This window comes from Nesoenas mayeri, assembly GCF_963082525.1.
Source record: "Nesoenas mayeri genome assembly, chromosome: 1".
In the NCBI taxonomy this organism is placed as follows: Eukaryota; Metazoa; Chordata; class Aves; order Columbiformes; family Columbidae; genus Nesoenas; species Nesoenas mayeri.
In genome coordinates, this window is record NC_137541.1 from 54,201,944 (window position 1) to 54,214,307 (window position 12,364).

Below are 12,364 nucleotides of genomic sequence, written 5' to 3' on the forward strand. Positions count from 1 at the left end.
ACTGAGTAGATAATATGCTAGCTTTCTCTCAGCATCTCAATTAAGCAATTGTGATTTCAAATATTGGCTTAGTATGAATAGTAGCAGTTGTTCAATTGACACATACTTTTCTCCTCAAATTCCAGGAACAGAGTATGTCACCGTTTGGGGAAATTTGGTATTTAAAAACAAGGTTCCAAACCTTACCAGATACTACCTTTATCTTAATATTTTCCCAATTTAGGTTTTATGCAGATATAGTTTCACTTTCTTTGGCATGTTGGCTTCCTCTAAGGAGCATAAAATAATATCAACAAAGTTACTGTCAAAGGAAGTCATCTTTAAAGTCATGTTAGTGTGAGTTTTCTGCTTAATTCATTAGCAAGTATCTTTAGAAGACAGTATGTATTTCAAATCCCATTAGATGGTCACATGGATGTTTGTAAAGTGTTTTTTGAGAAAGTAAACAGCTACAAAAGCAAGAAACGTCAGCGATATTCTCAAAACTACAACAGCAATACAAGCCTCATCGCATACAACTGTGAACGCCCAAGGCGGGTACCATCTTGAATAATCTATAAATAAGCATATAAATATAAGATTATTAGGAATACCTACATTTAAAGTAACTGAGGGATATAAGTAGCAGCGTAAAATTGTAATACGTACAGATAATTTTATCACGTTCTGGATTTCCTGGAAAAAGGGAAAAATAAACACTTTTACCAGCCAGCCATGATTTATCTCTCCTTAAATCTTTACAAGCTACCTCAAACAAACTTACCAGATTTACATTCAACAGAATTTGAAAAACTCTCAGAATTACCATTGATAAACCTTACAAATAAAACAAAAGCTAAAATGTTTTGATAAACATTAAAACCAATATTTAATCATCTTAAAGTCTCCATAAAGCTATTATTGTATATAACAGTGACATGAATAGGGGAGAGGGACATATTACATAGCCCCTTTATTTTCAGTTTGAAATCTCTCTCCTTTGTCTTTCTCAAAATTAAAAATACTGTTTGATATTCAAAATACATGCATGAGCTAGTAAATACTATCAAATTCAATTTTATGGAGGAGAACTGGAGAGACTACTTCCTAAATGGACCTAGTATTCCTCATATCTGTTTTTCAGAGGTGTCTGTTACCTAAAAATTATGACCTAAACGATTGCTGGATGTTTTTAAAGCTACACTAATATATATATTAAGCAAATATAATAACCAACTGTTGAACAGAAAACACAAGTCTTACTCCCAGTTTATTGAAGGAAACTTATAAAAATGTTCAAACTCTAGCCATAGAAATCTTCTATTATAGCTTGTGACCTCCCAGCAGGTGGAAGTTTTCAGTTCTGGAGCCTTCTGAGGAAAGGTGACCTACTGTCTCTTGAAGTTTCCCTCCATCAATACATGATGCATAATTAGCAATTCATGGCTCTAATTAATTTTCTTGACAAGAACAGCGTTAAAAGAAATACCCCCTTTAATGAATGAATCCTATTCACCATGGGGAAAATATAGCTGGAGAATTAAGTCAGTATGCAGTCCCTTTTCCTATAGACTAACCAGGTGAGAAAGACAATGAGCCCCTGATAATAATTCCATTTATAACTATAGAATGAATTACAGACCTAGAATGACTTCCCCACAATTACTGTGACTGCTTACAGAGTGTATCAGCATCAGCAATAGTGATGCTCAGATGTAATTTTGCTGTGGCTGTGCGAAAGTCACAAAAGACTCAGTAGCTGCAATTTAAACATTTTAGTCTAAATACACTGATTAGTAGCTCTGCAGGTTCTGAAGGCCTATGAAACTACTCAAGAGTTGCTTCTACATGCTACTTTGACAAGCTTGTATATAGATGCTGGTTTCTTTGGTATGATTAAGTCAGCAGAGTATCAGAGTGCAGTAGAAACAATCCTACACATAACTACAACCTGCCTCTAATCAAAGACTTTATAATGATCACTGAGGCCCAGATTTGGTAAAACATGGACTATCTATTTGTTTCCTGGATGTACATGGTCTTAAGAACAGTTTTAAATTACTTGGGAATTGGGCATGAGAGAGCACCACTGAGGAATAAAACAAAGCTTGTAACATTCTTGTTCAACTAGGTGGTTGGCTTATTTCCTTCTACATATTGCATTTTATATTTGCTTTTACTTACTACACAGGTTATCTTTACAGGTGTCCCCTTTTCCACAATTACTGCATGATCTTCCTTCTATATATGGATTTCTTGGAAAATCATAACTACAAATGAAAAGTTTCACATATAATTTTCAATTATTTGTTAAATATATTAAAACATTTGTTGAAGTAAATACACCAAAAATGCAATAAATTGCTGACAATTCATTAAAAGCATCAGAATAACTTTCCTTCATTTTCATTCTTCTGTCCCAGTGAAATAAAGTAATCTTTAAAAGGTAGTATTTTTCTTATGGGAAAATACTCGGGCTTTTAATTCAAATTTTACATTGGTATATGGACTACTAAAACACAATGTTCTGGATGAAGCTTGGTTTTAACTAAGGAAAAATGAGGATTTTAAGGTGGATAATTTAAAAGGTGACACACTCCAATATAGCTTAAAGCAAACTATTCAGCAAAAAATAAATCCTGTGAGCTACTTACTCTTGAATTATAACCTTGAGAAACAAGATCTTCATTCCACAAAATGCAAAAGTCTTAAGAGCAAGTATGCAATCTTAGCGAAGGCAGTTGGATCCTTACATGCTTAATATCTCACGCAAGCAAAGCCAAACTGTTTAAGTATTCAGATCAGCCCACAGTAGTCACCACTACACATTCTTAGAAAGGCTCCTTATACATGTAACTGCTGAAAACGATAATGCAGATACCATCATCCTGGCTGCCTATATACTATACTACTAGGTAATGGGAAACACAGTACGCAGTCTGTGCTGCATCCATTAAAAAAAAAGATTAAGCAGTACTGTTTCCCAGCCTAATCTGGGGAACATGGGCAGATTTAGTCCTCTTAAAGGACTCTGGGCTATTATAGTTACATTTGTCACTCTACTCACCTCCACAGTGAGCACTCCTCAAAGGAGATAATTTGCACCAGGACCTGTGACATTTTTTTCAGGATTCTAAGTCTGTATTCACGCTCTCTATCACCTGTATTTATAAACAAGAGCTACCCACCACACATACAGACCTAAGAGTTGGTATAATGTTGATGTACAAGATGCAGGGAGAACACCCCCAAACATTACCTGTGACTTACTTGCTACTATTCTTCTTTGAAGTATCTTTCATATACATTTGCCCACAGGTATACTGTTGGCCTAAGTTTTATCTGAGCAGCATCTACAGTAGCATAGTACAGCCACATGCCTAGACATGCAGTTCAGGCAGCTATAAAAAGAAGGGGGATCTTCTGATCCCAAGAACTGAACATAAGTTTTGAACCTGTCAGAGAAGAGCAGCTGAGAGAGTTGTTTATATGGATATATAAATATCCAAGAAGTAAAAAGTTACAGGTTAAATAACTTACCTTTTGGGTGATTGTCCATATACACATTCAAAGAATGGGTAATTCCAAACAGTAGCCCACACAGTTACCTTAAAAAGGGTCTCAGAATCCAGAATAAGGAAGACCGAAGGACAAAGCATTGCTTCTAGAAGCTTTGGCAAGAGCATAATGCCTAATAAGGGTGTGAGCAGACCCACTGGGTGACCGTGCACATTTCAGTCGCAAGAGTGCAACACAAAGAAGCCACAGATGTTGCCTGAGTTGTAATTCAGCAAGTCTTTCTTGGTATCAAAGGCTTCAACTGTGAGTGGTAATTATACTATTACTTCATGAAGTTCACAATCCACTGTGAAATCCTCTTTGAGAGGACTGATAGAAGTCTCAGCCACAGATCCAGAAAGATGAAAGGCCTTGACTTGTTCTCTAAAAGGCCTTGTTGCTACAAGTAAGTAAATCTATCTATCTGTCAATCTACAGATTGGTTAAGACCTAGGTTGTAGAGACCTGCCTCACTGAGAAGGTGTAAGGAATGGGAAAAAAAGGCACTAATTAACTTCTGGAGGGAGAAAAAAAGTCACTCCCGCAAGGAACTTCAGCTGGCTTCTGAAGACTATGCTATTTAAATGGAGTAAAATATACGGGAGACTATCATACAGGCTTTAATTTCACTTGTCTTGCTGGGTTAGGCCACAGAAACAAAAAGACTATCTCCATGAAAAGTGACATTATTGTATTTTATGTTTTACTCTTGAGTAATAACTTAATTTTTCATAACTACTTTTCTATTTGCTTCTGACAGCTAGTGAGTATGGCGCTGACATTTTCCATGTTTTTATAGGTAATTGCCTTCTCCCCCATGTATCACTTCATATTTACTTACAGTGATTTTCATTTACCACTTTACTGATCAGCCACTTGAGGTCTTCTAACATTGTAACTCGCATAGCTTCTTCAGGAAAAACTGAGTCCTAAAAATGCCAGATACAGCCACCTATCAGGGACTGGATGTCACCTATCTTTCTAAAGAGGTGGTAGAGACGAGGCAGGTCATATTCATGCAAAGGTACAATACTAAAAAGGTAATGAGATGTTATCTGTATTCCCAAAAGCATAGAAGTATCATGGATTATCATTTTTTTCTTGTAACAGAAGACCTGAGAGGCATTGACTGAAGCTGGGACGAGGAGGTTATTTTTCCACACCTGCTGAAAGCCACAGCAGCACATCTCTTGTTTCAAGGATGTCACTATCTGCCAAACAGGATAACATTGGCTGTTGCTGCCAAACAGGAAAATACTGGCTGTTCCTGCCAACATCCAGGACTGTAAAGAATCCTCTACTGATGTGAAAAGGTGAAGTGACAGCATTTGGATTGACAGCACTTAAGACTCACAAAATACAGGTACTACCTGTACGACAGACTGACAGGGATATGAGAGAAGGTATGTTGATGTTTGAAGGCATTTTATTATTTTTAAGAGTGTTGAGGTAACCTCAAACACTACAAATCCTAACCTGAAACTGTAAATGCAGCTGTTCTAATGCTGTAAGATGTGAATGTGTCACCATCAACTCACAACAGAAAACAGTTATAAAGTCCTTTGCTCTAAAATAAGTGGAAACTTACAGCTCCAAAACCAGGAGAGGTTTTCCCTTCTGCTAGACTTAAGACAAAGATCCCTAAGAGTTTCTACTTTACACAGAAGTGCAAACGAAAGAAACAGTCTGAACAGAACTGAATAAATCTTTTCAATGACATCTACAGTTCATCTGTGATGGTATTTGGTATTTCTAACCACTTTGTCATACAGTCATCCTCCTAATTCTGATATACAACTTCTAAATGTGTGAGAGAAAATTGAGCATGAAGACTTACAGCTGGGCTATCTGATTTGCGTGAATTAAACTAGTTTCCCTAAAAGTCAATGTATGATTAATTACTCTGGGTATCACAGACATGGATGTTCCCAGCAGCAGACCTTCAGAAAAAGTCTATAGAAAGACTACACTGTAAAACTGCTACACTGAATAAAGTAATTTTGGCAAGGTTGTCCTTAAACTGGTGCATCCTCAACTCTGAAAAGAAACCACTATCTAGCAAGTACCTGAGCACTAAGGGTCCAAACAGAGTCATGAAGGTCAAGCTGGAAGAGGCTGTTCCAGTATCTGAAGTGTGGTGGCAAGGTCAAGGTTTACCTATTTTGCAGACAGTTTAGGAAGGGAAATGGCTGTTAGAAAATGGTCTGCCTGCTCTAACTCCACTCCACAGCGTTCTTGGTATCAAGCCATGGACAGAAGAGCAATGGGATGTTAGACCTCACCTTAGACAGCCATTCAGTTTAGCTACCCGTTCTCCAGCACACCAAACCAACACGGTACCTTGTCGCAGAGTAGAAAAGTCTCAAGTGATGAGGTTTTAGAGACCACTGTTGATATCACTATTCTGCACTGTCAACTGGAAACATTTTAGTTCAGATTTTAAAAAGCAAACAACAACAAAGTTCCACACCACAGTAAGTTTCACAATAACAACTTAAGTACAAGCCCAGTTTTTTGGTACAGGAAGAGAGATGAATTTTTTAGTTCAGACTAATTGAACTTCCCAATAGTGCCCCAAGTTTGCTAGAAAAAAACAACCAACCAACCAGAAAAAATAGCTGTCGTGCAAGCTCACAAGCTCTGTATGTTTTAAAATGACAAACATTGGATATGCACATATGCACATGCTTTGATATGGACTGTGCATTATTATGAGACAAAATTTATTATTTTAAACTACCTGCCTCTGGGTTTTCAAACTCCTCCTGCTTTAGGAAAAACACTATCTGGGGTGGGTGATTTTTCAGACTATCAATTTAAATGAAAAATCACAAGTTGCACTTTTTCTTGTATTGATCATTTACTGTCTTCTAATGCTTAAATAATGTTTGTTATAATCACAGATATTAAATAGGGAAGAAATGGTAATGTAATTTTATTTTACTCAGACGGAAAGGAAAAGCAAGTGATCTAACAACTATGCTATTATTCTATAATTTCTAAGGAATAAAAAAAAATAAATACTGTGTGCAAAGCTGAAGTGCAGTTAAAAATGTATAAAACTTTAAGAGGTTTTCTAGCTCCGGCTGAAGTTGCCTGCAGCAACTTTGTAATTTCTTCTGTTTCGTATGAAAAATAAACGAATGATGTGGAGCATGAGCTAAGTTTGGTAGTTGGTTGCTTAAGACTGGCACAGCATGTGCTTTAGCAGTAAAGTGATTAAAAAACGAAACAAGTACATGTACTAATGCTCATGGGTCTCTTGATAACTGAATTAGACAACCGTCGTTTTCTCCGAATGCATTTATAAAACTACCAATAAATAAAGAACCCAATTTACTTTCAACAAAACATCATTACAAATGCTTTCATTTTTTTTTTAACATTTAAACCAGCAACTTACCGTGGTGAATAGTTGCAAATAAAAATTACTGCATCTCGTATTCCTAAAACTTGCTGACATAGAGTAGCAGCACAGCCGACTTTATATGAAACGTCCCAAACAACCTAAAAAAAAAAAATTGGTTTCAAAATAAATCTAAAACTACACTCAACAGTAACCTAGTCTAACATCTAGGAAGTTGCCTTTATTTTCAGAGATCTTACATGTTATTTCCATTTTGCAACATATGATCTTTTTACACATTTAAAAAAATTGCTGGTGAGCAAGCCTTTTAGGATGAACTTCTAAATATTCACCCCTTGAGATAAAGTGATCTGTGCTGCAAGTTTCCAGAATCTTCTACAGAACAATTTCAGTAGCAGTCACTGACTTTATGATCCAGGGCTAGAGTTCAAGGAACAAAATGGAAATTAGTGGCAACTACCCAACAGCTTGTAACTGAGGTTACAAGAACGGCTTCTCCTGTGTGCTGATTACTACTGTAGACTTCAGTCTGAAAGCTTCAGAATCACATATTTCAGACTGACAAGCATTATTTGTTATGGTTTAGTATCACAGTTTAGGCATTTGCTTTTTCTCGGGAGATTCTTCCTATACCTTCTGCATATGACTAACCAAACTGTACTGAATTTGGGTAAAAATGTTCAATTATATACCTAGAACATCTTGTTGATCATACACTCCACATCTGGAAAACTTAAAGGCACACTGGATTATTCCTGGTATCATCCCAGTACAAAGGGTACAGGCCTCAGACTGACAAACTGATTTGAACATCCCTAAAAGTTCCATCTCCTCAATTGTAACTGCAAGACACAGTTATGTTCAGCAGACATAACCCCTCTTAGAAAAGGATGTTAATGTTTAATGTGGCATTATCCAAATCCTCAATTAAGGACTCATTCAGGGGCCTTTATGTAACAGTTTCACATGCTTTTTGGAGATTCCCACTGTTCTGAGATTTCTGTGCAGTGGTTCTCTTAGCAAGTCTGCACAGCCTACCTAGTTATGATTTGCAAATATTACCCATTTTCAATTTTGTGTCTGAGCCTTCAAGACGATGATGGTTCCTGGATCACGCAGGGACTTTGCTTATCAATTTTGATGACATATGTACTTTTACATGTTCATTGCTGTTTAACCCATGTACTCTGCTTGGTTTTTCTATTGATTAGTTTCTGTTGTAATCTTGCCTCAAATGCATGAACATTTTGATACAACTTAACTGTGTAACAAGAACACAAGCAATCTTAATTAGGGGAAAAAAAGCTTAGAAGTGAACATCATTCCAAGAGAAATGTGCAAAAACTTACAGAATTGTATGTAGACAAGGTTGAACAGCAAATTTTAAAATGCTAGGAAGTGTATTGCTATGGAACTTCTTATAATTTATTGTGCCAGAGAAAAAAAGGAAAAATACATCCCTGAGATATTGTCTAATTCTAATCTTCAGATTTACTGCCCAATAAACAGCAAAACTCAAATCTTCCAGCCTTCATTCTGAGGTTGTTACAGGCAGAACCAAGGGCACAAATAAGACTTAACACTTGAGGAGAAATAAATGAGAAAATACATAACAAGAGGTGCAAAAAGCCCCGAACAGAAAATGCTTTGTAAATGACTCTGGGAACTCAAAATATTTTCATTTCACAATCCAAAATCCACTCAAAAATAAACTCACAGCTACTGTTTTGTCTGGTAACAGTTTCACTCTAAGTATCCTGCACACTATTTTGCACAGAAAGTAGTCTAAGTATCTTTGAATACTGAGATTAAAGAGTCACTTTTAGTAAATAAGATCTGACTTGGCATTATCTTCTCAGGTTAGTGAAATATTATGTGTTGGGCCATAGATGAAACTAATTCTTCTGCAAGGCTTACTTTTAAAGCATGAAGATGGATAAATCCATTTAAAATAAATGTTCAAATAAAAGCTTTCTCAGCAGAATTAAGATTTTCAGAACTACCACTGAGAAAACAGAAATATATCATAAATTGCCTCTTTTGTTGTTGATGCTCTTTTTTTCTCCCTTTTTTACAATATTTGAAAAGAATATAATTTACTTTGGCTAGATTTTCTCCTTCTGTTAAAATTTCTACTAAGGAGTTTCCACAGGCATTCTGCATCTACCACAATTATTTCAAAGAGCATCTCCAAACTTACAGAATTCAGAACTGTGTGGCATCAGAGCTAGAGAACTTGAAAGGATTCTTTTACGAAGTTCATGTAGTACTGATACAATGAAACAAGAAGTGAGGCTTTCAGTGAGGCCAATGTTGTGGACAAGAATAATGGATTATTATACAAGAAAAAGAGGTGGACAGGGGCAGGAGTAACCAGTAACACAACCATTGCTTGAGATTACAAAAGACAGGAAGCTCTCAGTCACTAAAAAACATATATACAACTTTCTATTATTTACAGCCCCTAGAAATTCATCAGATAAGCAGTATACAGGATGTTTTATCGAAGATAACTCTTACCTGAAAGTAATGACCGCAAACCTTACTACATTTTTGCGTTGAAAAATTATAGTATTTGATCTCATCGTAGAACAATTTAATGGCATTAGCAACATGGAATATTTTACGATTTCCAAGCCAAAGATTCTCTCCAACGGATGTGAAATTAGGATGGCACTGATGTTTCTTCTCTAAGTATATGTTATGTTGAACAGTGCATTTCTTCCCCCATGCCCTTGCAGTCCTTGCCAAAGCTGCATCCCAGGTCTGCAAAACATGAAAGGTGAAACAGTTGTGCAATGTTGAGTTACAACCGGGTCTTCAATAATCAGATAAAACCAGTCAGGCAATAAAGTATAGCTAGATATCAGATACTGGAGTTGCATAAAGACATACTTTCCCTTATTTAGGCAAGCACTCATGTTATATTTTCACTGACTTTTCCTGTTGCAGTACAGAAATGTGAAAAAAATTCATTAGACTAGTTTTTTTCCCCCTTCACTGTTGAACATTAACTTCGTAAGAGCACTTGCTAGTAATTGAAAAGATTTCTGAAATGCACTTTTATCTTCAGATAAGGAATTAGTGTCACATTAATTAAACATTAAACTTTTTTTTGTATTTCTTGTTGTTGAACAAGAAATTGTTGTTGTTGTTGTTAAGTATTTCTATTAGGTACATAAAAATTAATCCAAACTAAAAATGCACAGATACTGTAGATTCAGCTGTATAAATATTTTAAGTATTTTCAAGAGAGACTCTGGAAACAAAACTTACTTCTTATACAGTAAAGCTTTAAATATAAATCAGAGCATTTTGCAAAGACAGCTTCATGAAGCAAACATGACAATGTTTGGCCAGTAACTCAATCTGCTACCTCTTACTTCTTTGTAGTCTGTCACCATTAACGCTTCTGATTCCTGAACATGAATGATGTTTGGTACTTGATTTACAGTCAAGATTGTTTTTCATTAAGTTTCTTCCATCATTAAAGTACCTAGTTTTATCTCCTATGTAAAAGACGCAGTGTTTTCTTGTCTAGGTTTATTGGAGTTTGTACATTTCACTTCACTCTTAGTCTCTATGGGGATCTTACAATAACTCCACTGGCTGCTGATACCATTTTCTCCCTAAAGGCCTTTAGTACTTCTCTAATAATATTTCTACATGTGTACCTTGATTCATATTTTTTCCTGGTTTTCCTATTCCTGAGTACTAAAACTATGTACAGTGTCTTTGACAAGCTTCTTCACTTCCACTCCCTTATCTGCCATTCTGGCTTCAAACCCACCCAAGCAAATGGCATTTTTGCCATCAGTATCCAAATATGTACATGATCCAGAGTATCCTTTAGCTGCTCATGCTCACATTCTCCTCTTGTGGTACAAAGTGGACTAAACATCAAACATCCACTTTTTCTGCACCTTCTTCAGTTTTGTTTAACCCTTTCCAGGAAAAAATTTCAAATGCAACTAGTTTTGGTTATGACAAGCAAAAGATTCTTCCTTGCCACACAAATCCCCTTCAGCCTCAGTATTGCAGTTCATGCCCTTGTTTTTATAGAAAGCTTAACTCTTCTGGATCAGTCCTGCTGCTGGACCATTGTTTCTCCCCAAAGAGAAATTCCTTGGGGTGAAATGTGAGCATCAATGGGCTGACACTAACTGTATGAGGTTCAAGAAGGCCAAATGCCGAGTCCTGCCCTTGGGTCACAACAACCCCAGGCAGAGCTACAGGTTCGGGGAAGAGTGGCTGGAAAGCTGCCTGGAGGAAAAGGATCTGGGGGTGTTGATTGACAGACAGCTGAACATGAGCCAGCAGTGTGCCCAGGTAGCAAAAAGGCCAACAGCATCCTGGCTTGTATCAGGAATAGTGTGGCAAGCAGGACTAGGGAAGTGATCGTGCCCCTGTACTAGCTGCTGGTGAGGTCCCACCTTGAATCCTGTATTCAGTTTTGGGCCCCTCACTACCAGAAAGACATTGAAGGTGATGAAGAGAGTTCAGACAAGGGCAAGAAAGCTGGTGACGAGTCTGGAGCACAAGTCTGATGAGGAGCAGCTGAGGGAACTGGGGCTGTTTAGCCTGGAGAAAAGGAGGCTGAGGGGAGACCTTGCTCTCTACAACTACCTGAAAGGAGGTTGTAGCATGGAGGGTGTTTATCTTTTCTCCCAAGTAGCAAGACGAAAGCAAATGACCTCAAGTTGTGCCAGAGGAGGTTTAGACCGGCCATTAGGAAAAATGTCATCCTGAAAAGGGTTGTCAGGCACTGAACAGGCTGCCCAGGAAACTGGTGGAGTCACCATCCCTGGACGTGTTTTAAAAGACACACAGATGTGGTGCTTAGGGACATGGTTTGGTGGTGGACTTGACAGTGCTAGGTTAACAGTTGGACTCGATGATTTTACAGGTCTTTTCCAGCCAGAATGATCCTGTCTCCAGCCAGCCTGTCCAATGTCCTCCTCCTGCCCGCCTGGTGTTTCTAGACTCACCTGCCTACAACTGACTCAACTCACTGCAGTATTTCCCATCAACCAAACTTGACACTTGACCACCAACCAGTGATGCCATCCACCCAAGGCGCCCTGGGCCACTGTCCCATGCCCTTCGACAGGGCTATGGTGCCACCCCTGCACCTCAGTTCCTGTCCCTCGATCCCTACCATGTAGCGCATGTTGCTGGCAGGCGGCTGCACTTCGGAGCGGAGCTTGTTGTGCGTACTCACGCACAGCTCGATGAACTTCTTTTCTGTGATCTTCGGTAAGGGGGGTAATGGCTTGCTTGCAGCCCTCAGCACCGGCCACAAGGCCAGCGCCGCCACCCACACCCTCATAGCCGCACCGGCCGGGACCTAAGGAGTTTCCCGCCCACGCCGGCCTGTTCTAGAAACTTCTCCACCAGCGAACCGAGCCCCGCGGCGGCGCGAGGAGCCCGCTGGGGGGCGCTGCGCCGCCGGGCGGGGAG

The 12,364-nt window shown here is 38.2% G+C and overlaps 1 protein-coding gene across 1 annotated transcript; it reads right to left on the reverse strand.

Annotated features, from left to right (window-relative positions):
* Positions 1-399: 399 nt before the first annotated feature.
* LOC308037102 (GLIPR1-like protein 1) lies at positions 400-12,233 on the reverse strand (the record flags this gene model as incomplete). The annotated part of the gene is made up of 6 exons (XM_080338613.1): positions 400-554; positions 649-675; positions 764-816; positions 6,941-7,044; positions 9,425-9,670; positions 12,063-12,233. 6 exons carry the CDS (start codon positions 12,231-12,233, stop codon positions 400-402), a joined length of 756 nt encoding a protein of 251 aa, XP_080194739.1.
* Between the last annotated feature and the right edge of the window lie 131 nt (positions 12,234-12,364).